Source organism: Dromaius novaehollandiae, chromosome 31, assembly GCF_036370855.1.
Source record: "Dromaius novaehollandiae isolate bDroNov1 chromosome 31, bDroNov1.hap1, whole genome shotgun sequence".
Classification (NCBI taxonomy): domain Eukaryota; kingdom Metazoa; phylum Chordata; class Aves; order Casuariiformes; family Dromaiidae; genus Dromaius; species Dromaius novaehollandiae.
In genome coordinates, this window is record NC_088129.1 from 1,424,348 (window position 1) to 1,446,620 (window position 22,273).

The 22,273-nt window shown below is 65.1% G+C and overlaps 2 protein-coding genes across 3 annotated transcripts; both read left to right on the forward strand.

Moving 5' to 3' along the window:
• The first annotated feature begins 18 nt into the window (after positions 1 to 18).
• Positions 19 to 3,173, forward strand: NAT14 (N-acetyltransferase 14 (putative)). 2 transcript variants are annotated; one of them, XM_064499638.1, is made up of 3 exons: positions 19 to 78; positions 943 to 1,102; positions 2,588 to 3,173. In XM_064499638.1, the coding sequence occupies exons 2-3, from the start codon at positions 1,025 to 1,027 to the stop codon at positions 3,113 to 3,115; spliced, it is 606 nt and encodes a 201-aa protein (XP_064355708.1). In that variant the 5' UTR covers positions 19 to 78; positions 943 to 1,024; the 3' UTR covers positions 3,116 to 3,173. The 2 variants fall into 2 exon arrangements, with proteins under 2 accessions (XP_064355708.1, XP_064355709.1); XM_064499639.1 differs by having other exon boundaries at positions 946 to 1,102.
• A 2,366-nt stretch (positions 3,174 to 5,539) lies between these two features.
• LOC112995262 (soluble scavenger receptor cysteine-rich domain-containing protein SSC5D-like) lies at positions 5,540 to 21,353 on the forward strand. Its single transcript, XM_064499548.1, has 16 exons — positions 5,540 to 5,968; positions 7,006 to 7,032; positions 7,847 to 8,161; positions 8,269 to 8,382; positions 8,491 to 8,805; positions 9,500 to 9,814; positions 10,313 to 10,495; positions 10,615 to 10,929; positions 11,346 to 13,832; positions 14,839 to 16,743; positions 17,005 to 17,342; positions 18,638 to 18,707; positions 19,588 to 19,617; positions 20,283 to 20,597; positions 20,682 to 21,007; positions 21,085 to 21,353. Exons 1-16 carry the CDS (start codon positions 5,944 to 5,946, stop codon positions 21,091 to 21,093), a joined length of 7,089 nt encoding a protein of 2,362 aa, XP_064355618.1. The 5' UTR covers positions 5,540 to 5,943; the 3' UTR covers positions 21,094 to 21,353.
• Positions 21,354 to 22,273: the final 920 nt, after the last annotated feature.

Here is a 22,273-nt window from a genome sequence, read left to right on the forward strand (position 1 = left end):
AGCCTGGCAACCGTCGCTAGGGGCGGGGCCGGAGGGCGGCGCCTGCGCGGTGCGGCGCGGCCCGGCCGCGGCTCGGCGGTGAGAGGCGCGGCGCGGCCTGGGCGGGTCCATCGGCGGGGCGGGGGGGGGGGGTGAGGGTGGGGAGCGCGGCCGCCCCACGTGCCGGGGGCGGAGGGGGGAAGCGGGCTGCGCCATGGGGCGGTGCGGGGGGGGGGGCGGGGGGCAGCGGGCCGCACTGCGGGGGGGGGGGCGGTTGTGCCACCGCGGGGCGGGGGGGGGGCGAGGAGGGGGGTCCTGGGGTGGGGGGGACACTGGGAGGGGGCACTGGCCCCGGGGGGGGCTGGGGGTGGGGGACACTCGCTGCGGGGGGGGTGCTGGGAGGAGTGTGGGGGGGCGATGGAGTGGCAGTGGGGGGGGGGACAGTGGGCAGCCCTGAAATCAGCCGGGGGGGGCTGGAGTCAAGCGGGGGGGCACTGGGGGAACTGGGTGAACCTGGGGTCAGGGTGGGGGGTGCTGGGGGAGGTCAGTGGGGTCAGACTGGGGGGCCGTGGGGTCAGGATGGGGGACACTGGGGGGCCCCGGGGGAGGTCACTGGGGTCAGGGTGGGGGGCACTGGGTGACCCTGGGGTCAGGGTGGGGGATGCTGGGGGAGGTCGCTGGGGTCAGGGTGGGGGGCACTGGGTGACCCTGGGGTCAGGGTGGGGGATGCTGGGGGAGGTCACTGGGGTCAGGGTGGGGGGCACTGGGTGACCCTGGGGTCAGGGTGGGGGATGCTGGGGGAGGTCGCTGGGGTCAGGGTGGGGGGCAATGGGTGACCCTGGGGTCAGGGTGGGGGATGCTGGGGGAGGTCACTGGGGTCAGGGTGGGGGGCAATGGGTGACCCTGGGCTCAGACTTGGAGACGCTATGGGGGGGGGCGTGGGGCTCACTGCTGCCGTTGCAGCAGGACGACACAGGGGAGCTGGGAGGGGGGTGCCGCCCCCGCCCCCCCCGCGGCACAGGCCCCCCCGGGACCCTCCCCCGCCATGCCACCCCCCGCCGCCCAGCTCACCATCCGCCCCATGCGGCCCGACGAGGCCCCCGCCGTCCTGCAGCTCCTCCAGGTGCGCCCTGCCCCCGGCACCCCGGGGTGCCCCCACCCCCCCACCATGGGTGCCCTGTGACCTGCCCCAAGGGTGCCCCCAGGGATGCCTTGCGGCTGTCCCAGCACGTGCACCCCTGGGTGCCTGCAGCTGCCCCACAGGTGCCTCCATGGGTGCCGTGCAACTGCCCCAATGTGTGCACCCATGGGTGCCTGCAACTGTCTGGATGTGTGCACCCAGGGGTGCCTTGCAACTGCCCCAATGTGTGCACCCATGGGTGCCTTGCAGCTGTCTGGACGTGTGCACCCATGGGTGCCTTGCAGCTGCCCCACTGTGTGCACCCATGGGTGCTGTGCAACTGCCCCAAGTGTGCACCCCAGGGTGCCTTGCAACCACCCCAATGTGTGCACCCATGGGTGCCTGCAGCTGTCTGGATGTGTACACCCAGGGGTGCCTTGCAACTGCCCCAGTGTGTGCACCCATGGGTGCCTTGCAGCTGTCTGGACATGTGCACCCTGGGTGCCTGCAGCCGCCCCATGGGTGCCTTGCGATTGCCCCGATGTGTGCACCCTGGGATGCCATGCAACTGCCCCAATGTGTGCACCCATGGGTGCCTTGCAGCCACCCCAATGTGTGCACCCATGGGTGCTTTGCAACCGCCCCAATGTGTGCAGTCTGGGGTGCCTTATAGCCTCCCCGATGTGTGCATCCATGGGTGCCTGCAACTGCCCCAATGTGTGCACCCATGGATGCCTTGCACTGCCCTGACGTGTGCACCCATGGGTGCCTGCAACCACCCCAATGTGTGCACCCATGGGTGCCTGCAGCTGCCCCACAGGTGCTTCCATGGGTGCTGTGCAACCACCCCGATGCTTGCACCCATGGGTGCCTGTAACTGCCCCAATGTGTGCACCCATGGGTGCCGTGCAACTGCCCCAATGTGTGCACTCTGGGGTGCCTTATAGCCTCCCTGATGCGTGCACCCATGGGTGCCTGTAACTGCCCCAATGTGTGCACTCTGGGGTGCCTTATAGCCTCCCTGATGCGTGCACCCATGGGTGCCTGTAACTGCCCCAATGTGTGCACTCTGGGGTGCCTTATAGCCTCCCTGATGCGTGCACCCATGGGTGCCTGTAACTGCCCCAGTGTGTGCACTCTGGGGTGCCTTATAGCCTCCCTGATGCGTGCACCCATGGGTGCCTGTAACTGCCCCAATGTGTGCACCCATGGGTGCCGTGCAACTGCCCCAATGTGTGCACTCTGGGGTGACTTATAGCCTCCCCAATGTGTGCACCCATGGGTGCCTGCAACTGCCCTGAGTGTGCACCCACGGGTGCCTGCAGCCACCCCGTGGGTGCCTTGCGATCTCCCCACTGTATGCACCCATGGGTGCTTCGCAATTGCCTGGACGTGTGCACCCCCAGGTGCCTTGCAGCCGCCCCACTGTGTGCACCCCTGGGTGCTGTGCAACCGCCCCCCCTTTCCCCGTGCCTCCCCCCCCCCCAGGACGCCTTCCAGGACGTGGAGACCCGCCTGATCCTGCACGTGCTGACGCGGCCGCCGGCCCTGCTGCTGCTGGCGGTGGCCAGCAGCGCCCTGCGCCTGCTGCTCGGCTCCCTGCCCGCCGCCCTGCTGCTGCCGCTGGCGCTCGGCGGCGCCGCCCTCAAGGCGGCCGCCTGGCGCGGGCCCCACCGCCGCCCGCTGCCCGCCGCGGGGCTCTGGGTGGCCGTGGCGCCCGGCGAGGCCGCGCCGCGGGCCTGCGCCGCCCTGGAGCCCCGCGACGAGGCCGGGCGGGCGGCCGAGCTGTCGCGCCTGGCCGTGGGCCGCCGGCACCGCCGCGCCGGCCTGGCCCGCCGCCTGCTCGCCTTCCTCGAGGGCCGGGCGCGGGCGCAGGGCTACGAGCGGCTGCTGCTGCGGGTGCCCGCCGGCGCCCCGGCCGCCCGGGCGCTGCTGGAAGGTGCCGGGTACCGGCGCCAAGGCCCCCGCGCCTGGCTGGGCTGCGCCCTGCTGCACGAGTTCGGCAAGGAGCTCTAGCGCCCGCGGGTGCCCCCCGCCCGCCCGGGCGCCCCCCCAATAAACCCCCCCGCTGGCACCCGCCCGCCTCGGCGCCTCCTTGTGTCACCCCGGGGTGAGGTGGGGACTGGGGGGGGGGGTCCAAGAGGTGCTGCTGCTGCCCGCTGTGGCCCTGTGCCACCCCCCCATATTGCCCCCAGGGTGGACCTATGGCCACCCAGTATGGCCCGGTGAGTCCCACTATATCCCCAATGTTCCCCTCTGCTATGACCCAATGGCTCCCCCAGTATGGCCCAGTACCCCCCAGTATGGTCCCATTGTTCCCCTCTGATATGGCCCTATGATGCCCCCAATGTCCCTCCCCAGTGTGACCCAGTGGCTCCCCCAGTATGGCCCACTGCCTCCCAGTATGGTCCCATTGTTCCCCTCTGATACAGCCCTATGGTTCCCAATATGGCCCCACTGATGTCCCCAGTGTCCCTCCCCAGTGTGACCCAATGGCTGCTCCAGTATGGCCTAGTGAGTCCCACTATATCCCCATTGTTCCCCTCTGATATGGCCCCATGGTTCCCAGTATGGCCCCACTGATGCCCCCAGTGTTCCTCCTCAGTATGACCCAATGGCTCCCCCAGTATGGCCCAGTGCCCCCCACTATGGTCCCATTGTTCCCCTCTGCTGTGGCCCTATGGTTCCCGGTATGGCCCCACTGATGCCCCCAATGTCCCTCCCTGGTGTTACCCAGTGGCTCCCCCAGTATGGCCCAGTGCCCTCCCAGTATGGTCCCTTTGTTCCTCTCTGCTATGGCCCTGTGATGCCCAATATGGCCCCAGTGATGTCCCGTATGTCCCTCCCCAGTATGACTCAATGGCTCCCCCAGTATGGCCCAGTGAGTCCCACTATATCCCCAATGTTTCCCTCTGCTAGGGCCCCATGGTTCCCTGTATGATCCCCCTGATGCCCAGGGTGCCCCTCCCTGGTGTGACCCAGTGGCTCCCCCACTATGGCCCAGTGAGTCCCACTATATCCCCAATGTTTCCCTATGATTCCCAGCATGGTCCCCCTGATGCCCCCAGTATGTCCCCAATGTCCCCCTCCATATGGCTCTGCTGACCCCAGGGGACAGCTCCACTGCTCCCCCCCAGTACGGCCTTATGCCCCCCAGTATTGCCCCACTGCTCCCCCAGTATCACCCTGCGACCTCCTAGCAGCGGGGCAGGCGTGCGTGTGTGCACGTGCGGCTGCGTGTGACGGCCGTGCAACGGGGCGGGGGGGACACGTGTGACGTGTAGCAGCAGGGCCGGCATGCGCGTGTGCACGTGTGGCTGCGTGTGACGGCCGTGCAACGGGGCGGGGGGGACACGTGTGACGTGCAGCAGCAGGGCCGGCATGCGCGTGTGCACGTGCGGCTGCGTGTGACGGCCGTGCAACAGGGCGGGGGGGGACACGTGTGACCTGCAGCAGCAGGGCCGGCATGCGCGTGTGCACGTGTGGCTGCGTGTGACGGCCGTGCAACGGGGCGGGGGGGACACGTGTGACGTGCAGCAGCAGGGCCGGCATGCGCGTGTGCACGTGTGGCTGCGTGTGACGGCCGTGCAACGGGGCGGGGGGGACACGTGTGACGTGCAGCAGCAGGGCCGGCATGCGCGTGTGCACGTGCGGCTGCGTGTGACGGCCGTGCAACAGGGCGGGGGGGGACACGTGTGACCTGCAGCAGCAGGGCCGGCATGCGCGTGTGCACGTGCGGCTGCGTGTGATGGCCGTGCAATGGCCGGGGGGGGGGACAGACACGTAGCAGCGGGGCAGGCGTGCGCGTGTGCACGTGTGGCTGCATGTGATGGCCGTGCAATGGCCGGGGGGGGGGACAGACACGTAGCAGCGGGGCAGGCGTGCGTGTGTGCACGTGTGGCTGCGTGTGACGGCCGTGCAACGGGGCGGGGGGGACACGTGTGACCTGCAGCAGCAGGGCCGGCATGCGCGTGTGCACGTGTGGCTGCGTGTGACGGCCGTGCAACGGGGCGGGGGGGACACGTGTGACGTGCAGCAGCAGGGCCGGCATGCGCGTGTGCACGTGCGGCTGCGTGTGATGGCCGTGCAATGGCCGGGGGGGTGGACAGACACGTAACAGCGGGGCAGGCGTGCGTGTGTGCACATGTGGCTGCGTGTGACGGCCGTGCAATGGCCGGGGGGGGACAGACACGTAGCAGCGGGGCAGGCGTGCGTGTGTGCACGTGCGCGCGTGCAGTGACAGGCCGTGTGACCGCGCACGTGCGGCCGCGCCGCGGCAGGGCGTGTGTGCACGTGGCCGGCCATGCAACGGCGGCGCGCGTGCGTGCACGGGCGCGTGCAAGGCCAGGGGCTGCGTGTGCATGAGTGGCCGTGCAACGGAGGTGGCCGTGCACGCGTGGCCGTGCAAGGGCGGGGCGGGCGCCTCTGCCCCCGTGCACCGCCGGGCGCGTGGGCGCCTGCGCGCAGCTGCACGTGTGTCCCCGGGGTGTCGGGGCTGCGCGTGGCGCCCAGCTCCTCCAGCCTTAACCCTCGCCTGCCCAGGCCGGGGCCAGGCCGGGGCCGGAGGGAGGATGCTGCGCCCGGGGATCCCCGGGGATGGGGGCACCCAGGGGTCCGTGCACCCCCCAGATCGCATTGCACCCTACCCCGCAGCCAGCCTGGCCCCGTGCATGGGGGGGCGAGCGGCGCCGTGTCCCCACACTCCCCGGGAACGGCTCCGCCGGACGCATTGAGTCATCCTTGGCCCAGCCGCCGGGCCGGCTGCGCGGCCCCATCCGCCCTCCCCTCTTTGCAGCGCTGGCGCCTGGAGCCCCTCACCCCTCGCCCGGCACCCGCTGCCCGCCATGCCCCCGACCCTGCTGCTCCTCGGTGAGTGCCAGCCCCGGGCACAGGGCACGGCCGCATCCTGCTCTGCTGGGTGCTGCATGAGGCCTGAGCATTGCACCGGCACTGCGGGGGGGGGGGGGGACACTGTGTGGGCGCTGCAGCGGGCACTGCACAGACACTGCACGGGGCAGGGCGTCGGGCAGAGCGGGGCAAGGGGAGGGCACTATGCTGGGCGCTGCAGGCGGGCTGAATGCTGCACGTGGCCCGGGCACTGCAGGGGCACTGGAGAAGGGAAGGGCGGTGCTCTGGGAACACTGGGGCCACTGGAGGGATGTCGAGCCCCTCAGAGGGCACTGCAAGCGGCCTAGGCACTGCACCAGGCACTGCCGGGGGGCTGCACGTGGCACTGGGCACCGCAACGGGGAGAAATACTGCGCTGGGCACTGCAGGGGCACTGCAAATGGCCTGGGCACTGCATGGGCAGTGGGGCACAGCGCTAAGGGGTGGCACAGACTGAGGACACTGGGCACTGCAGGGGCAGAGCACCGTGAGGTGGCGGGCACTGCATGGGGACACTGGGCACCGCGGCAGGTGCTGCAGGGGGGCACCGTGGGCATGCAGAAGGCACTGGACGTTGCAGGGGACACCGGGCAATGCAGAGGACACTGCGAAGGGGCCCTGCACCCACTTAGGGCCCCTGACCACTGCAGTGGGGGCTGGGCATGGGGAAGGGCATGGGGCACCATGGGCTCTGCAGGGCACTGGGAAGGCACTGGGAAGGGCTACTGGACACCATGGGCTGTGCTGGGCACTGGGAAAGGCACTGGGCACTGGGAAGAGCAGTGGGTGCTGGGCAGGGTGGGGGGCACTGGGAACACCTCTGTGGGCCATGCTGGGTGCTGGGAAGAGCACCGGGCAGGGCGAGGGACACTGGGAAAGCCACTGGGCTCTGTGGGCCATGGTGCTCAGTGCCGCAGCAGAGACCTGCAGACACACGGCATCCCCTGGCTCCGGGAGCCTGGGGGCAGGTACCCGGACGCCTGAGCCCCCTCCACTCATCCTCTCTCTTCCGCCTGCAGCGTGGCTCCTGGGACTCCGCGGAGCAGGTACTCCCATGGGCCGGGGGGGCTAGACACTGGCACCGTGGGGGTGGCACCCCGTCAGGGCCTGGGGGGGCTGCATGGGTTGGGGGACCCTGTGTGCCTGGGGGGTCTGTCACTGTAGGGGGGCCCTGCATGTGGGATGGGGGTCTTAGGGCCTGCAGGTCCCAGTTAGCCCTGGTATGGGGGAGATCCCAGCATCTTCAGGGGCTCCCAGTGGGTTCCAGTGGGTTCGGGGACTCCCAATAGATTTCAGCTGTTCCCAGCACAAGCAAAGGATCCCAGTAGGTCCCGGCATGTGCAAGGAATCCCAACAGGTCCAAGTGGGTCCCAGGGTGCACAGAGACTCCCAGTGGATCCCAGTGGGTCCTGGTGTGTGCAGAGGCTCCCAGTGGATCCCAGTGGGTCCCAGAGTGTGCAGAGGCTCCCAGTGGATGCCAGCAGGTCCCAGTGGATCCCGGGGTGTGCAGGGGATCTCATCAGGTCCCAGTGGATCCCAGAACATGCAGAGTTCCTAGCAGGACCCAGACATCCCAGTGTGTGCAAGGGCTTCCAGTGGGTCCCAGTGTGCACAAAGGATCTCAGTGGGTCCCAGCATGTGCAGAGGTCCCAGCACATCCCAGCAGGTCCCCTAAAGTCCCAGTGCGTGCAGCGGTCCCCATAGCAGGTAGGGTTCCCAGCACGTCCCAATGTGCACAATGGTCCCAGTGCATCCCGGTGGGTCCCAGTGTGTGCAATGGTCCCAGCAGGTCCCAGTGGGTCCCAGTGTGCACAGCGGTCCTAGCAGGCCCTGGTGCCTGAGCGCTGTGCCATCCCCCAGGGACATTCACGGTGCGGCTGGCCGGGGGCCCCAGCCGGTGCGCGGGGCGCGTGGAGGTGCGGCACGAGGGCCGCTGGGGCACTGTGTGCGACGACGACTGGGAGCTGCCGGATGCCGCCGTGGTGTGCCGGGAGCTGGGCTGCGGCACGGCCCTCTCCGCCCCGACGGGCGCCTGGTTCGGGGAGGGCTCGGGCCCCATCTGGCTCAACGGGCTGCGGTGCCGGGGCACCGAGGAGCGCCTCGAGCTGTGCCGGCACCGCGGCTGGCGCAAGCACGTCTGCGCCCACGAGGAAGATGCCAGCGCCGTGTGCTCAGGTGGGCAGCACCGGGAGGGCACCCGGCATCACCCCTCCTGCTGCTGGCCCCAGCCAGGGGGTCACAAACTGGGGAGCCCCCCCCATACTCACCACCTCTCCCCACAGCTCACCCCTTCCAGCCCCTCAGCACTGCAGAGCCCTCCTTGCCCCCGACGCCATGTCGCGGCCACGTGCCAACCGCTGCCATCCCCGCTCCGGGCTTCGTCACTCCGCCGCCGGGTGAGTTGGGCACCGACGTGCCATCGGGACGCCCTCCTGCCCCACTGGGCTCTGTGCACCCCCGGTGGGGTGGGAGCCACTGGCGGTGACGCGCAGGGCACCTTGCAGGTGGCACGGCGGTGCGGCTGGCCGGGGGCACCAGCCGGTGCGCGGGGCGCGTGGAGGTGTGGCACGAGGGCCGCTGGGGCACCGTGTGCGACGACGACTGGGGGCTGCCGGACGGGGCCGTGGTGTGCCGGGAGCTGGGCTGCGGCACGGCGCTGGAGGCCCCCCGCGGCGCCCACTTTGGCCCCGGCACCGGGCCCATCTGGCTGGACGACATGGGCTGCAGCGGGGAGGAGACGACGCTGGGACAGTGCCGGGCACGGCCCTGGGGCCAGAACAACTGCAATCACGAGGAGGACGCCAGCGTGGTGTGCACAGGTACGAGCTGCGCAGGGGCACCCTTCGCAGGTACGGCGTGCATGGGTACGGTGTGCACAAGTACAGCCTGCACGGGTACAGTCTGCACAAGTACAGCCTGCAGAGGTACAGTGTTTGTGGATACAGCGCGCACAAGCAGAGCATGCATAGGGGCAGCATGCACATGTATGGCCTGCACAGGTACAGTGTGTCCAAGTACAGCGTGCACAAGCACAGTATGCACAGGTACGGTGTGTGGGTGTCCAGTGTGCACAGGCACAGCACGCATGGGTCCAGTGAGAACAGGCAGGGCAAATGCAGGGTACGGGGTGTGCGTGGCACTGGTGGGGTGTGCGCAAATGCAATGTACCCACGTACAGTGTGTGCAGGCATGGTGTGTGCAGCGAAGTTTTGCACGGGAATGGTGTGCACAGGTACAGCATGCACAGGTATGGTAAGTGCAGGGTATGGGGTGTGCACTGGTACAGTGTGCACAAGTACCCCCCTGCCCCAGGATCTGCACTGCCCCCTGCACCCCTCACCACCCACCCTGCTTGCACGACCCCACCATGCATCCCTCTGCCCTGTGCCTCCTGCCCCCTTGCACCCGTGCGTGTCCCTCTGCCCAAATAACCCCCTGTCACCTCCCTGGACATGCACCCTATGAGCACCCCAACGCATGTGCCCCGGGGGCTGACCCCGGCCTCTCTCCCAGGCGGCCCCATGCTGAGGCTGATGGGTGCCGAGGGCCGCTGCGCTGGTCGGCTGGAGGTCTTCCACGAGGGCCTCTGGGGCACCGTGTGCGACGACATGTGGGGGCTGCCGGATGCAGCCGTAGTGTGCCGGGAGCTGGGCTGCGGGGCGCCGCTCTCAGCGCCCGGAGCGGCCTTTTTTGGTGAGGGCTCCGGCCCCATCTGGCTGGACAACGTGCGGTGCCGAGGGAACGAGTCAGCCTTGCTGCAGTGCCCGGCTGCCCCGTGGGGCATCACCGACTGCCAGCACCGCGAGGACGCGGCGGTGGTCTGCGCAGGTACCTGCTCCAGAGAGGCAGAGCACGGGGTGGGAGAGGGTTGGGAACCGTGCGGGTGTGTGTGCGCACACACAGACCCCTTGCAGCGCACAGTGCCTGTGCAAAGCACACACGTCCTTGCACACTCCCAGTCTGTGTGCAGTGCATGCAGTGCTTGTGCAAATGGCGGTGTCCATGCAGTGTCTATGCGGTGGGCGCGTAGGTCACACAGCTGTGTAGTGAGCCCAGCGCGAGTGCATGGGCTTGGAGCCGTTGTGGCCAATTTGCAGACAGCGTGAGCGTGCAGATGGGAGGGTGCAGTGCAGCTGTGCTGCAAGCAGCAGGATTAGCGCGCAGTGTGTGCGCAGTGTGTGTGCAGTGTGTATGGGCAGAGTGCAGCGCGTGTACAGGGCACGGGGTGAGGTGCATGCACGAGCAGGGTGCAGCGTGTTCAGTGCGGGTGCAGTGTACGTGCAGGACGTGAGGATTAGGGTTCACTCCGGTCTCCTATGCACGCAGACGAGCTGAAGGCCCTGGACGTACGGCCTGCAGAGCCCACACCCCACCAGCCACCGATAAAGCCGCCGTGGATCCCATCCTCAGCTGTGCCACGCAAGAAGACACAGGTCCACGTCCCTGGCTCTTCCAAGACAGCCGTGATCAGCTCTTCCAAGACAGCCGTGGCAGGGACAGCCCGGAAGGGTAGGCGGACTGGGCTGGAGGTCCCTGTGTGGTGCCCGTTGCCCCATACAAGGCAGCTGGGAGCTGGAGGGTGACACAACCCCCTGCCCGGTGGTGACATGATGCACGTGGTCTTGCAGGGCCAGTCCAGCTCCGTCTGGCTGGGGGTCCCGGGCGATGCGCGGGGCGCGTGGAGGTGCTGCACGCCGGGCGCTGGGGGACCGTGTGTGATGACGGCTGGAACCTGGCGGCCGCCACAGTCGTCTGCCGGGAGCTAGGATGTGGGGCAGCCCTGGAGAGCCCTGGCAGGGCCCAGTATGGCCCGGGCACTGGTCCCATCTGGCTGGACGAGGTGAACTGCGTGGGGACGGAGCCTGCACTGCGGCGGTGCCCGGCGGAGCCCTGGGGCAGGCACAACTGCAACCACCACGAGGACGCGGCTGCGGTGTGTGAAGGTGGGGTTGTCCCAGGGCAGCAAGCTTAGTTCAGGGACCCTCTTGGTGCTGTCACAGCAGGGACCCCAGCAGAGACTCCTGGGGGGCTAGTAGGCTTTGGGGGAACTCCCCACGTCCCACAGTCCCTGTCCTCTAGCGATGCCCCTGCCCCAGCCTGTGGTCCTGGGTGCCCCCAGCTCTCCGTCCCCGGAGTCCGAGGGTCCCTGCACAGAGGTGGGTTGCAAGGGGCCCTGAGAGGCTGAAAGCGGGGCTGGTGAGGATGCAGAAAAGCAGGGACCCCATGTGCTGAAGGGCTCCTGGTAGGAGCATCGCCTCGGGGGCAGGCGTGGGGCCTCCGAGTGCAGGTGGTCGGGATGGAGAGGTCCCAGGGCTGTGCAGGCCAGGGCAAGGGCTGAGCTGCCCTCTCTCTGCTGCAGGGCAAAGGGTCCTGCCGTCAGCACTGGGGACCCCACCGCCAACCAGCAGCACCCTGAGCACCCAGCGCCCTGCAGGACAGGGTCCGTCCAGCACCACTCTGCGCACCCAGCAGCCAGCAGGATGGGATGCAACTGGTACCACCCCGAGTGCCCAGCACCCTGCAGGACGGGATCAGGTTGGCACCACCCAGGGAAAAGGCAGGCGGGATCCAGTCAGTATCATCAGGATCACACGACTCAAAGCAGAACAGGATCCAGCTGGTGTCATCCAGAGCACCAAGCCCAAGTCAGGACGGGATCCAGGTGGCACCACCAGGTCCAAAGCAGGATGGGATCCAGCTGGCACCAACAGGTCCAAAGCAGGACGGGATCCAGCTGGTGCCACCAGGTCCAAAGCAGGATGGGCTCCAGCTGGCACCAACAGGTCCAAGGCAGGACAGGATCCAGTAGGCACCATCCACATCAGCCGGCCCAAAGCAGGGCGGTATCCAGTTGGTGTCATACGGATCACCCGGCCTAAAGCAAGGCAGAATGCAACAGGTGCCATCCAGACCACCAGGAGCCCATCAGGACAGGGTTTGGGTCGGACCACACAGAGCTCTAAGCCCAAAACAGGACAGGATTCAGTTGGTGCAACCCAGAGCACCCAGCACCCAACAGGACAGGATCCCATTGATGCCACCCAAAATATTAAGCCCAAAGCAGGGCGGGATCCAGTTGGTGTCATACGGATCACCCGGCCTAAAGCAAGGCAGAATGCAACAGGTGCCATCCAGACCACCAGGAGCCCATCAGGACAGGGTCTGGGTCGGACCACACAGAGCTCTAAGCCCAAAACAGGACAGGATTCAGTTGGTGCAATCCAGAGCACCCAGCACCCAACAGGACAGGATCCCGTTGATGCCACCCAAAATATTAAGCCCAAAGCAGGGCGGGATCCAGTTGGTGTCATACGGATCACCCGGCCTAAAGCAAGGCAGAATGCAGCAGGTGCCATTCAGACCACCAGGAGCCCATCAGGACAGGGTTTGGGTCGGACCACACAGAGCTCTAAGCCCAAAACAGGACAGGATTCAGTTGGTGCAATCCAGAGCACCCAGCACCCAACAGGACAGGATCCCATTGATGCCACCCAAAATATTAAGCCCAAAGCAGGACGGGATCCAGTTGGTGTCATATGGATCACCCGGCCTAAAGCAAGGCAGAATGCAGCAGGTGCCGTCCAGACCACCAGGAGCCCATCAGGACAGGGTTTGGGTCGGACCACACAGAGCTCTAAGCCCAAAACAGGACAGGATTCAGTTGGTGCAACCCAGAGCACCCAGCACCCAACAGAACAGGATCCCGTTGATGCCACCCAAAACATTAAGCCCAAAGCAGGACGGGATCCAGTTGGTACCACTGAGAGCACCTGGCACCCAACAGGACAGGATCTTGTTGGTACCACCCAACCCCAACCAGGGCAGGATCTTGCAGTTGCCATACAAATCACTCAGCATCCATCAGGACAGGATCCCACTGGTACCACCCAACCCAAAGCAGAGCAGGATCTGGCTGGTACCACAACAAGCACCAGGCCCAGAGCTGGACAGGACTCAGCCCACACCGTGTTGCTTCCAGCAGGACTGGGTCCAGCTGAAACTGGGGGCATCCAGCCCCTCCCTGAATGGGATGTAGGCACTATTCCATGGAGTAACCAGAACTTAGCAGAACTAGGTCCAGATGATGCCACACAGAGCACCCGTCCTTCAGTAGTACCGGATCCAGACTCAGTAGTACCAGGTCCACACGATATCATGCAGAGCACACCTCCTGCAGTAGAACTGGGTCCAGATGATAACACATGGAGCACACATCCTTCAGTAGTACTGGGTCCAGACTCGGTAGTACCAGATCCAGATGATATCACGCAGAGCACACGTCCTGCAGTAGAACCAAGTCCAGATGGTACCACGTGGAGCACACATCCTGCAGCAGAACAGGGTCCAGATGGCACCACATGGAGCACACATCCTGCAGCAGAGCTCCATCCAGATGGTACCACACGGAGCATACATCCTGCAGCAGAACTGGGTCCAGATGGCACCACATGGAGCACACATCCTGCAGCAGAGCTCCATCCAGATGGTACCACACGGAGCATACATCCTGCAGCAGAACTGGGTCCAGATGATACTATGCAGAGCACATATCCTGCAGCAGAACTTGGTACAGGTGGTACTGTGCAGAGCACACATTTTGCAGCAGAACTGCATCCAGATGAAACCACACAGAGCGTACATCCTACAGCAGATTTGGCTCCAGGTGATACTACTTGGAGCAAACATCCTGCAGCAGAAGTGGGTCCAGATGGTACCTTGTGGAGCACATATCCTGCAGCAGGGCTGGATCCAGACAGTACCCCATGGAGCACATATCCTGCAACAGAAGTGGGTCCAGGTGGTACCATGCAGAGCACAAGTCCTGCAGCCAAACTGAGTCCAGAAGGTACTAAACAGGGCTGCAAAATCTTGGAAAAAATTTTTAGGAAGAAGATGGGTGAAGTGTGAGAGGGATGGGGGGTGGATGGAAGGACAGCAAGGAATATGCGTGGTTAGATAGAGAATGGACAGAAGGAGGCTGTTTGAATGGAGAGTGAGGTGGAGGGAGGGATGATGGGTGGATGGAAAGAAAGGAAGGATTGATGGAAGAATGGATGACTCAGCAAGGAAAAGGATCAGATGGATGGCCAGATGGACAGAAAGAAAGAGGGAAGGAAGGATGAACAAAGATATGGCCAAACAGACAGCAGAGCAGGGCTGGATGGATGTATGGACGGCAAGGAGCAAGGATGGGTGGGTAGACAGAAGTACACATGAGGAGGAAGGGGTGGATGGAGGAATGAATGAATCAATGAATGAATGGATGAATAACCAGGAGGCCAGCCAGTGAGGAGAGATGGCTGGGTGGAGACTGAGGAGGAGGGAAGGATGGAGGAATGGATGGACTGACAGCAAGGAGGAGGGGATGAGCAGACGTGAATGGACAAGTAGATGGAGAGCAAGGAAGAGGGGACAGGGGAAAGAAGGATGCATGGAAGGATGGACAATGGGAAGCAAGGAGGAGAAAGAGATGGATGACTGACTACAAGGGGGCAGGATGACAGGCCAGTGTTGCGTGGAAGGCTTTTAAGGACAAGGATGGGTAAAAGAGGAGTAGACGATGGATGGAGAGAGGGACAGACAGGAGGGGAGAGATGATGGAGGGAGGTCAGATGGGTCTCAGGGTGGGCTGGGCAGTTGCCACGGGGCTGGGTGGATGTGGTGGCCCTGCCATGCTGCAGGGCTCAGGCATGTGCAGCTCTGTGCTCTGTGCAACTTTGGGTGCCTCCTGTATCAGATCCTGGGCCAAGCATGCATGCTTTTCACCCAACACCCAGGGCAGGACGGCTTGGGTGGGGCTGGAGGCCACGACATGGGGGCCTCACGGACCTATGTGTCCCTTCCCTCCCCAGATGCTGACCAGGACCTTGGCCTTGCTGAGGTCTCTGCTCACCCAACAGAGCCCCGCTCAGCCCACCTGCCTCAGCACCCAACTCTGATGACAGCAGACCTCCTTGCCCTTGCAGTCCACCAGGGTCCAGCCTCCAGCACCCCCTTCCTGCGCCCCACAGGGACTCCCAGCATCCAGAGCCCCCCAGCACCCACCCCACCTCCCACAGGGATCCCCAGGACCCAGAGCCTTCCAGCACCCACGCTGAACCCCACCGGGACCCCTAGCACCCAGAGCCTCCCAGCACCCCTGCAGCACCCCACAGTGATCCCCAGCACCCGAAGACCCCAGGCATCCACCCACCCCGCCACCAGGATCCCTACCACCCAGAGACCCCCAGCACCCTCACAGCACCCCATGGTGATGCCCAGCACCCAAAGACCCCAGGCATTCACCCAATCCCCCATGAAGACCCCCAGCACCCAGAGCCCCCCAGCATCCATGCAGCATCCCACAGGGACCCCCAGCAACCAAAGACCTCAGGCACCCACCCAGCCCCCCACCAGGACCGCCAGCACCCAGAGCTGCCCAACACCCAGCCAGCATCCCGCAGGGACCCCCAGCACCCACACGGCAGCCACACAGCACCGCATGGTAACGCCCAGCATGCAGACACAGCATGACCTTTCCCAGCGAACCACAGGGACCCCCAGTCCACAGGGCCCCCCAGCCCTTTCTCAGCACCCCACAGGGACCCTCAGCACCTCACAGGAACTCCCAGCACCCACGCAGCACCCCACAGGGACCCCCAGCACCCAGACAGAGCTTATGCTGTCCCAGAGCCCAGCTGCAGAGCTCCCTAGCACTTGGACACAGCCAACCTCTATGCAGCCCCCCACAGAGACCCCCAGCATCCAGGGGCACCCAGCACCCACAGAGACCCCAACAGCAACCTCCAGCACCAAGAGAACCCCAGCATTCACCGATGCCCCTACAGCATCCCCCAGGACTCAGAGCCCCCCAGCACCCATCCAGCACCCCACAGCATCCCCCAGCCCCCAGAGCCCCCCAGCACCCACCCAGCACCTCATGGAAACCTCCAGCACCTGGACAGAACCTGCACCTAGTGAGCCTGCCATGGAGACTCCCAGCCCCTACATACATGCTACCCCCTCTAACCACTCCATGGAGACCCCCGGAATCCAGAGACCCCCAGCACCCACCCCGCCCCCCATGAGAGACCCCCACACTCAAAGACCTCCAGTACCCACGGAGCACCACATGGAAAGCCCCAGCCTTTACAAACATGCTGCTGCCTCCAAGCACCCTACAGAGATCCCTAGCACCCAGAGACCCCCAACAGCCTCCCAGCCCCCCATAGAGCCCCTGAGCATACAGAGAGCCCCAGAACCCACCCAGCACCCCATGGAGACCTCCAGCACCTGGACAGAACCTGCACCTAGTGAGCCTCCCATGGAGACCCCCAGCCCTTACATACATGCTGCCCCCTCCAACCACTCCATGGAGACCCCCGGAATCCAGAGACCCCCAGCACCCACCCTGCCCCCCATGAAAGACCCCCACACTCAGAGATTTCCAGTACCCATGGAGCACCACATGGAAAGCCCCAGCCTTTACAAACATGCTGCTGCCTCCGAGCGCCCTACAGAGATCCCTAGCACCCAGAGACCCCCAGCAGCCTCCCAGCCCCCCATAGAGCCCCTGAGCACACAGAGACCCCCAGAACCCACCCAGCACCCCATGGACACCTCCAGCCTTTCCACACAGTCTGCTCCCTCCAAGCACTCCACAGAGACCCCCAGCTCCCAGAGCCTGCCAGCACCCACCCAGTACCCCACAGAGGCCTTCAGCACCCATCCTGCCAGCACCTCGACAGACCCCGTGGTGGCTGGGGCCATGCACACAGGTACGGCTCGGGGGGAGCAGTGGCGGCGGGGGGGGTCCTGTCTGCAAACCCCAAGCTCTAGGACTGCACCCAGCTGGGAGGCCCAGGCTCTGGGGCAAAGCAGGGAAGGGCGCTGGGAGGCAGCCCAAAGGACTTGGGTATCTGGGCTCCCAGGGGGGATGCTGGGCCCTACTCTGAGCCCCCTGTTCTGGATCTCGAGGGGGATGGAGGGTGGATCTCTTTAAGGATGTGCTTTAGAGATTTCTGTTTCTTGCCCCACAGATCTGGCTCCGCTGGCACAGGAGGTCACCTCGCCAGCTCTCCCTGCAGCAGGGGTCCCGGTGGCAAAGCAAGACAGGGCTCAGGTGGGGTCCGGGCGCTGTGTGTCCTGCATTGCGCCCGAGCTGCAAGACCTGCTCCAGGAGGTGCGGGAGCTGCGCGGAGAGCTGCGGGAGCTTGCCCACGCCCAGCGGCAGGGCAGCCAGCACCTGGAGGCCATCGCCGGCAGCCTGGCAGAGCTGTCCAGCTCCGTCCGCCACCTCCTGGGGGGCCTTTCCCTGTGGTCACGGGGCCGAGGGCCTCCCCCCTGCCGCCGGGAGCCCCCTCCGGCTCTTGGGCGGTGATGGCCAGGTGCCCCTCGGCAATGCCGTGGGCAGGCCCCCAAGCATGAATCCGTGGGCAGCTGGCTCAGGTGGATGCTGGGTGGCTCTGGGCACCCGGGGCCCCTTGCAAAACCCTGGCTGTAAGTCAAATAAAACAGGGCTGGTTCTCTGGAGTGTCTCTGAGGCTGCAGCAAGTGAGGCTTCAGCTGCTTAGGAGGGGAAGGGGCTTTTCAGGGGAAATGCCCCCGATTGCATACACTCCCATACCAGCAGACAACCGCTGAAGTCCAAGGAGTCCCTTGGGATGACATGAAGGAGAAGGGATGCAGGGCATCAGTCCTCCTTGGGTCTTCTGGGTGTTCCCAGCCTGTGACAGGATCTGCCTTTTATGCAGCCATTTGAATGGTTTATCTCTCTGGCCTCTCCCTTATCTTGGGGGTTGCTAGGATTTACTCAAAGCCCTTTGTCTCTTTATCCAGGTTGGATGGCTTCAGTCCTGCTCTTTATCTTCATCTCTTATCTCGTTACCATCTTCCCCTGTCTTAATGGCTGCAGTCTGCTTAGTTTTGTTTCCCCAGGCCCTTGCTTTAGTGTGGGATTGGGCTGTGCCTTGCTTGTTTTAGGCAGCCTTTCCGGCTGTCCTTGATCTCCTGATCTGGCTGTCAGGAGAAGTTGGGACCTCGGTGTCCTCAGGGCAGCCCAAGGCTGAGCGTGGCCTCTGTAGGGCACGGTGGTCTCGGGTGCACAGAGGTGTCAGGACCCACTGGGACAATGTTGCATGGAGAGGGCACAAGAAACACCCCAGGGCGATGCTGTTTGTGGACTCTGGTGCCTTGAGTCCTGTTCCCACAGTCTGGGGGACCTGTCTCTGCTCCCCTCTGCTCAGCTCTGCAGCCACTGGCTGTCACTGCTATGAGGACCCCTTTCCCAAACACTGCCCTCCCCACGGGACTCTTCCCGGATCCATGGCGCCCATCCAGCTTGCTCAGCAGTTCCTCCTTCCTCCCTGGGCACTTTCGCTTCCTCCCTGGTGGCTCTGGCGCCTCAGCTTGCCCCAGCCCCCTTCAGCTGCCCCCCAGGCCTGACCCTTAACTGGGGGGGATGGCGAGCTGGGAGCTGGGCGATGCTGGGCCCATGGCCAGCAGGAGCGGGGTGATGCTTGCCCACAGCTGGTGAACATGCCGTTGCGTCCTGCTTGCATCCGTGGCCCCATCTGGGTCCCTGTGAGCAGCCCAGGGGCTCCCAGCTGTCCCCAGCCCTGTGGCCCTGGGCCGTCCCAGCCCTGCCCCTCACTGGGATGGGCGCTTTAAAAGGGTGGCCCGGGGTGCTCCCCCCAGGCAGCAAGCGGCATGGGGTGGCTGGACAGCCTTGGGCTGTGCCTGGGTGAGGGACCGCAGGTCACCGGGGTGGGCAGGGGGCTGGGACACAGCAAGACAGGGATGGGGGGGTACAGAGCTGGGTGTGCATATGGGGGGGGGTACAGAGCTGGGTGTGCACATGAGAGCTACAGAGGTTGGTGTGCGCATGGGGGGTACCGAGGTGGGTGTGCAAATTGGGGTACGAAGTTCGGTGTGCCCGTGAGGGGTTTAACAGAGCTGCGTGTGTGTGCGTGGGGGGGTTAGAGAGCTGGGTGTGTACATGAGGGTTACAGAGGTGGTTATGCCCATGGGGGTTTACAGGCATGGACGCGCACGTGGTGGGGTACAGAGCTGGGTGTGCACATGACAGGGTTATGGAGGTGGGTGTGCAAAGTGAGGTACAGAGCTGGCTGTGCCTATGTGGGGGTACTAACGTGGGTATGCACGCGGGAGGTTAGAGATCTGGGTGTGCACATGAGAGGGTACAGAGCTGGGTGTGCAAATTAGGGTTATAGAGCTGAATGTGTGCATGGGGGGATTGCAGGGGTGTGTGGGCACGTGGGGGTACAGAGCTGGGTGTGCAGATGGGGCGGATTACAGAGCTGTGTGTGTGTGTGTGTGTGTGTGTGTGTGTGTGTGTGTGTGTGTGTGTGTGTACGCACGTGTATGGGGTTATCAATGCCGCACGGGAGATTTTATGCATGAGGCTGTCACCGACAAGTGCAGGCTGTGGGTGTGTACAGGGAGGACTGTATGTGGGTGGGGGGGAGGTAGCTGTGTGGGTGTTAGGGTGTCTGTGGGGTGTGTTGGAGTGCAGTGGGCTTTGTGGTGGGGTGTCAGGGTATCAATGGCGTGAGGTGCTGCTGTCTCAGTCCCACTCCCAGCTCTTCCCTCTCTCCCCCCAGCTCTGTGTTGCAGTGCTGTCGCCGGATCTGGTATGTAGGGGGTCCCCTGGGTGCCCATGGGTGTTCCCAGTGTGACTCTTGGGTGTCCCTAGAGTCACTGGCTGCAAGATGTGGCAGGCGCTGGGACATGGGCAAATGCAGGCTGGGGCCAAGCTGGGCAGCCTGGGGCTGTGCTGGGCAGACTGGGGCTGAGCTGGGCAGCCTGGGGCTCTGCTGGGTGGGTGGGGATGAAGCTGGGCAGACTGAAGCAGTGCTGGGCAGACTGGGGTCAAGTTGGGCAGATTGGGGCTATGCTAGGCAGCCTGGCACTGAGCTGGTCAGGCTGGTGCTGTGCTGGGCAGACTGGGGCTGAGCTGGGCAGACTGGGGCTCTGCTGGGTGGGTGGGGGTGAAGCTGGACAGACTGGAGCAGTGCTGGGCAGCCTGGGGCAGTGCTGGGCAGCCTAGGGCTGAGCTGGGCAGCGTGGGGCTGACCTGGGGCTGTGCAGGGCATAGTGGGGCTGAGCTGGGCAGGCTGGGCATAGTGGGGCTGAGCTGGGCAGGCTGGTGCTGTGCTGGGCAGGCGGGCTGAGCTGAGCATGTGCAGGTGGCCACGGTCTCCCAATGGGCAGGGATGTGTGCCAAGGCATGGTGCAACGGGCCTATGGCTTGGACACTTGAACACGGCCAGGTCCCTGTGTCTCTTCTCCAACACAGAGGCATTCGTCCGGCTGTCAGGCGGCCACTCGCCCTGCAGTGGGCATGTGGAGGTCTACCATGATGGCCAATGGGGCACCGTGTGCGGCCACGGCTGGGACCCGCTGGCATCCCGCGTGCTCTGCCGGCAGCTGGGCTGCGGGCGGCCGCGGCGGGTCCCTGTGCAATGCAGCGCCTTCGCGCCCAGCCAGCTGCCCGTAACGCTGAGCCAGGTGGAGTGCATAGGGCAGGAGACAGCCCTGGAGCAGTGCATCCTCCAGCCGGGGCATGGGCAATCCTGCCCATCAGATCAGCTTGCAGGCGTTGAGTGCCATGGTGAGCACGCACGGGGCCTGTGTGGGAGGATCTCTCCAAGCGGGTCCATCCAGCGCCTTGGCTTGATCCCTGCTATCCACACAGAACCCTTCCGGCTGAGGCTGGTGAGTGGCCCCGGGCAGTGTTCGGGGCGCCTGGAGGTGTGGCACAACAGGACCTGGGGCACTGTGTGTGACGACGGCTGGACCACGGTCAACTCCGAGGTGGTGTGCCGGGAGCTGGGCTGTGGCGTGGCGCAGACCGTGCCCCACCTGCCGGTGGACTGGCCCCGTTTTGTCCCGGGCAAGGGGCCCATCTGGCTGGACGACGTCCGCTGCAGAGGTCACGAGAGGAGCCTGAGGGACTGCGCTCACCGTGTCTGGGGGTATCATGACTGCACCCACACTGAGGATGTCAGTGTGGTCTGCCAGGTGTGTGCCCCTTCCCCAGAGCAGATGTGGACCCAAGACACCTGGATCAGGCCACACTCATCCTCTCCTCCTTTCAGGATGCCTGACCACCACACCTCCGCCCCCAGGCCCAGCCCGCTCCTGGCAGCCACCTTGTCCCCCACTGGTGCATCCCCTCTGCAGCCTCTCCAGGACAACGCTCAGTCCCTGGCTCCAGGAAGGACCCTCCATATGGTGGGCTTCCCCCAGAGCAGGCCAGCGAAGGGAGCAGGGGCTCCTTGCAAGATCTGCACTGCGGTGCCTGCCTGATACACCCCCCCACCTCCCCTCTCTGCCCCTACTAAATCATTAAACATGGAGTACTCAGTGTTGGTGTGCATGGCTCCCGCACCCGGGGGGATCTGGGCACCCAGCCCCACAGGGCAGGATGGGGCTTTCTGTGCCATCTTTCAGTGGGGGAAGGCTGTGTCGTGGCCATGGAGTTGTGCTGCACTTTAGGGGCTTGTGCAGTGCCCAGGGCTGGGCCATGCAGGGGCTGGGCCATGTCCTGGGCTGTGCCATGCTCCAGGGCAGTGCCACGTCCTGGGCTGTGCTATGTCCTGGGCTGTGCCATCCAGGCCCTGGGTCATGCCAGGCCCAGGGCTGTGCCATGTCTTCTGCCATACCATGCCCAGGGCTGTGCCGTGCAGCATCTGTGCTATGCCCAGGGCAGTGCCATGTCCTGGGCTGGGCTGCGCAGGGTCTGTGCCATGTCCAGGTCTGGGCCAAACAGGCTCCATGCCATCCCATGCCCAGGGCTGTTGCATGCTGGGGCTCTGCTGTGCCCAGGTCTGGTCCATGCTAGGGCTGTGCCATGCCAGGGCTGTACCTTGCCCAGGGCTGTGCCGTGCTCCAAACCTTGCCATTCCCAGGACTATGCCAAGCTGATGCTGTGCCACCCCAGGGCTGTGCTGGAGCAGGACCGTGCCATGCCCAGGGCTGTGCCGGCTCCTGGGATGTGCCACGCAGGGTCTTTGCCATGCCCAGGGCTGTGCCGGCTCCTGGGATGTGCCACGCAGGGTCCTTGCCATGCCCAGGGCTGTGCCATGTCCTGGGATGTGCCACGCAGGGTCCTTGCCATGCCCAGGGCTGTGCCATGTCCTGGGATGTGCCACGCAGGGTCCTTGCCATGCCCAGGGCTGTGCCGGCTCCTGGGATGTGCCACGCAGGGTCCTTGCCATGCCCAGGGCTGTGCCATGTCCTGGGATGTGCCACGCAGGGTCTTTGCCATGCCCAGGGCTGTGCCAT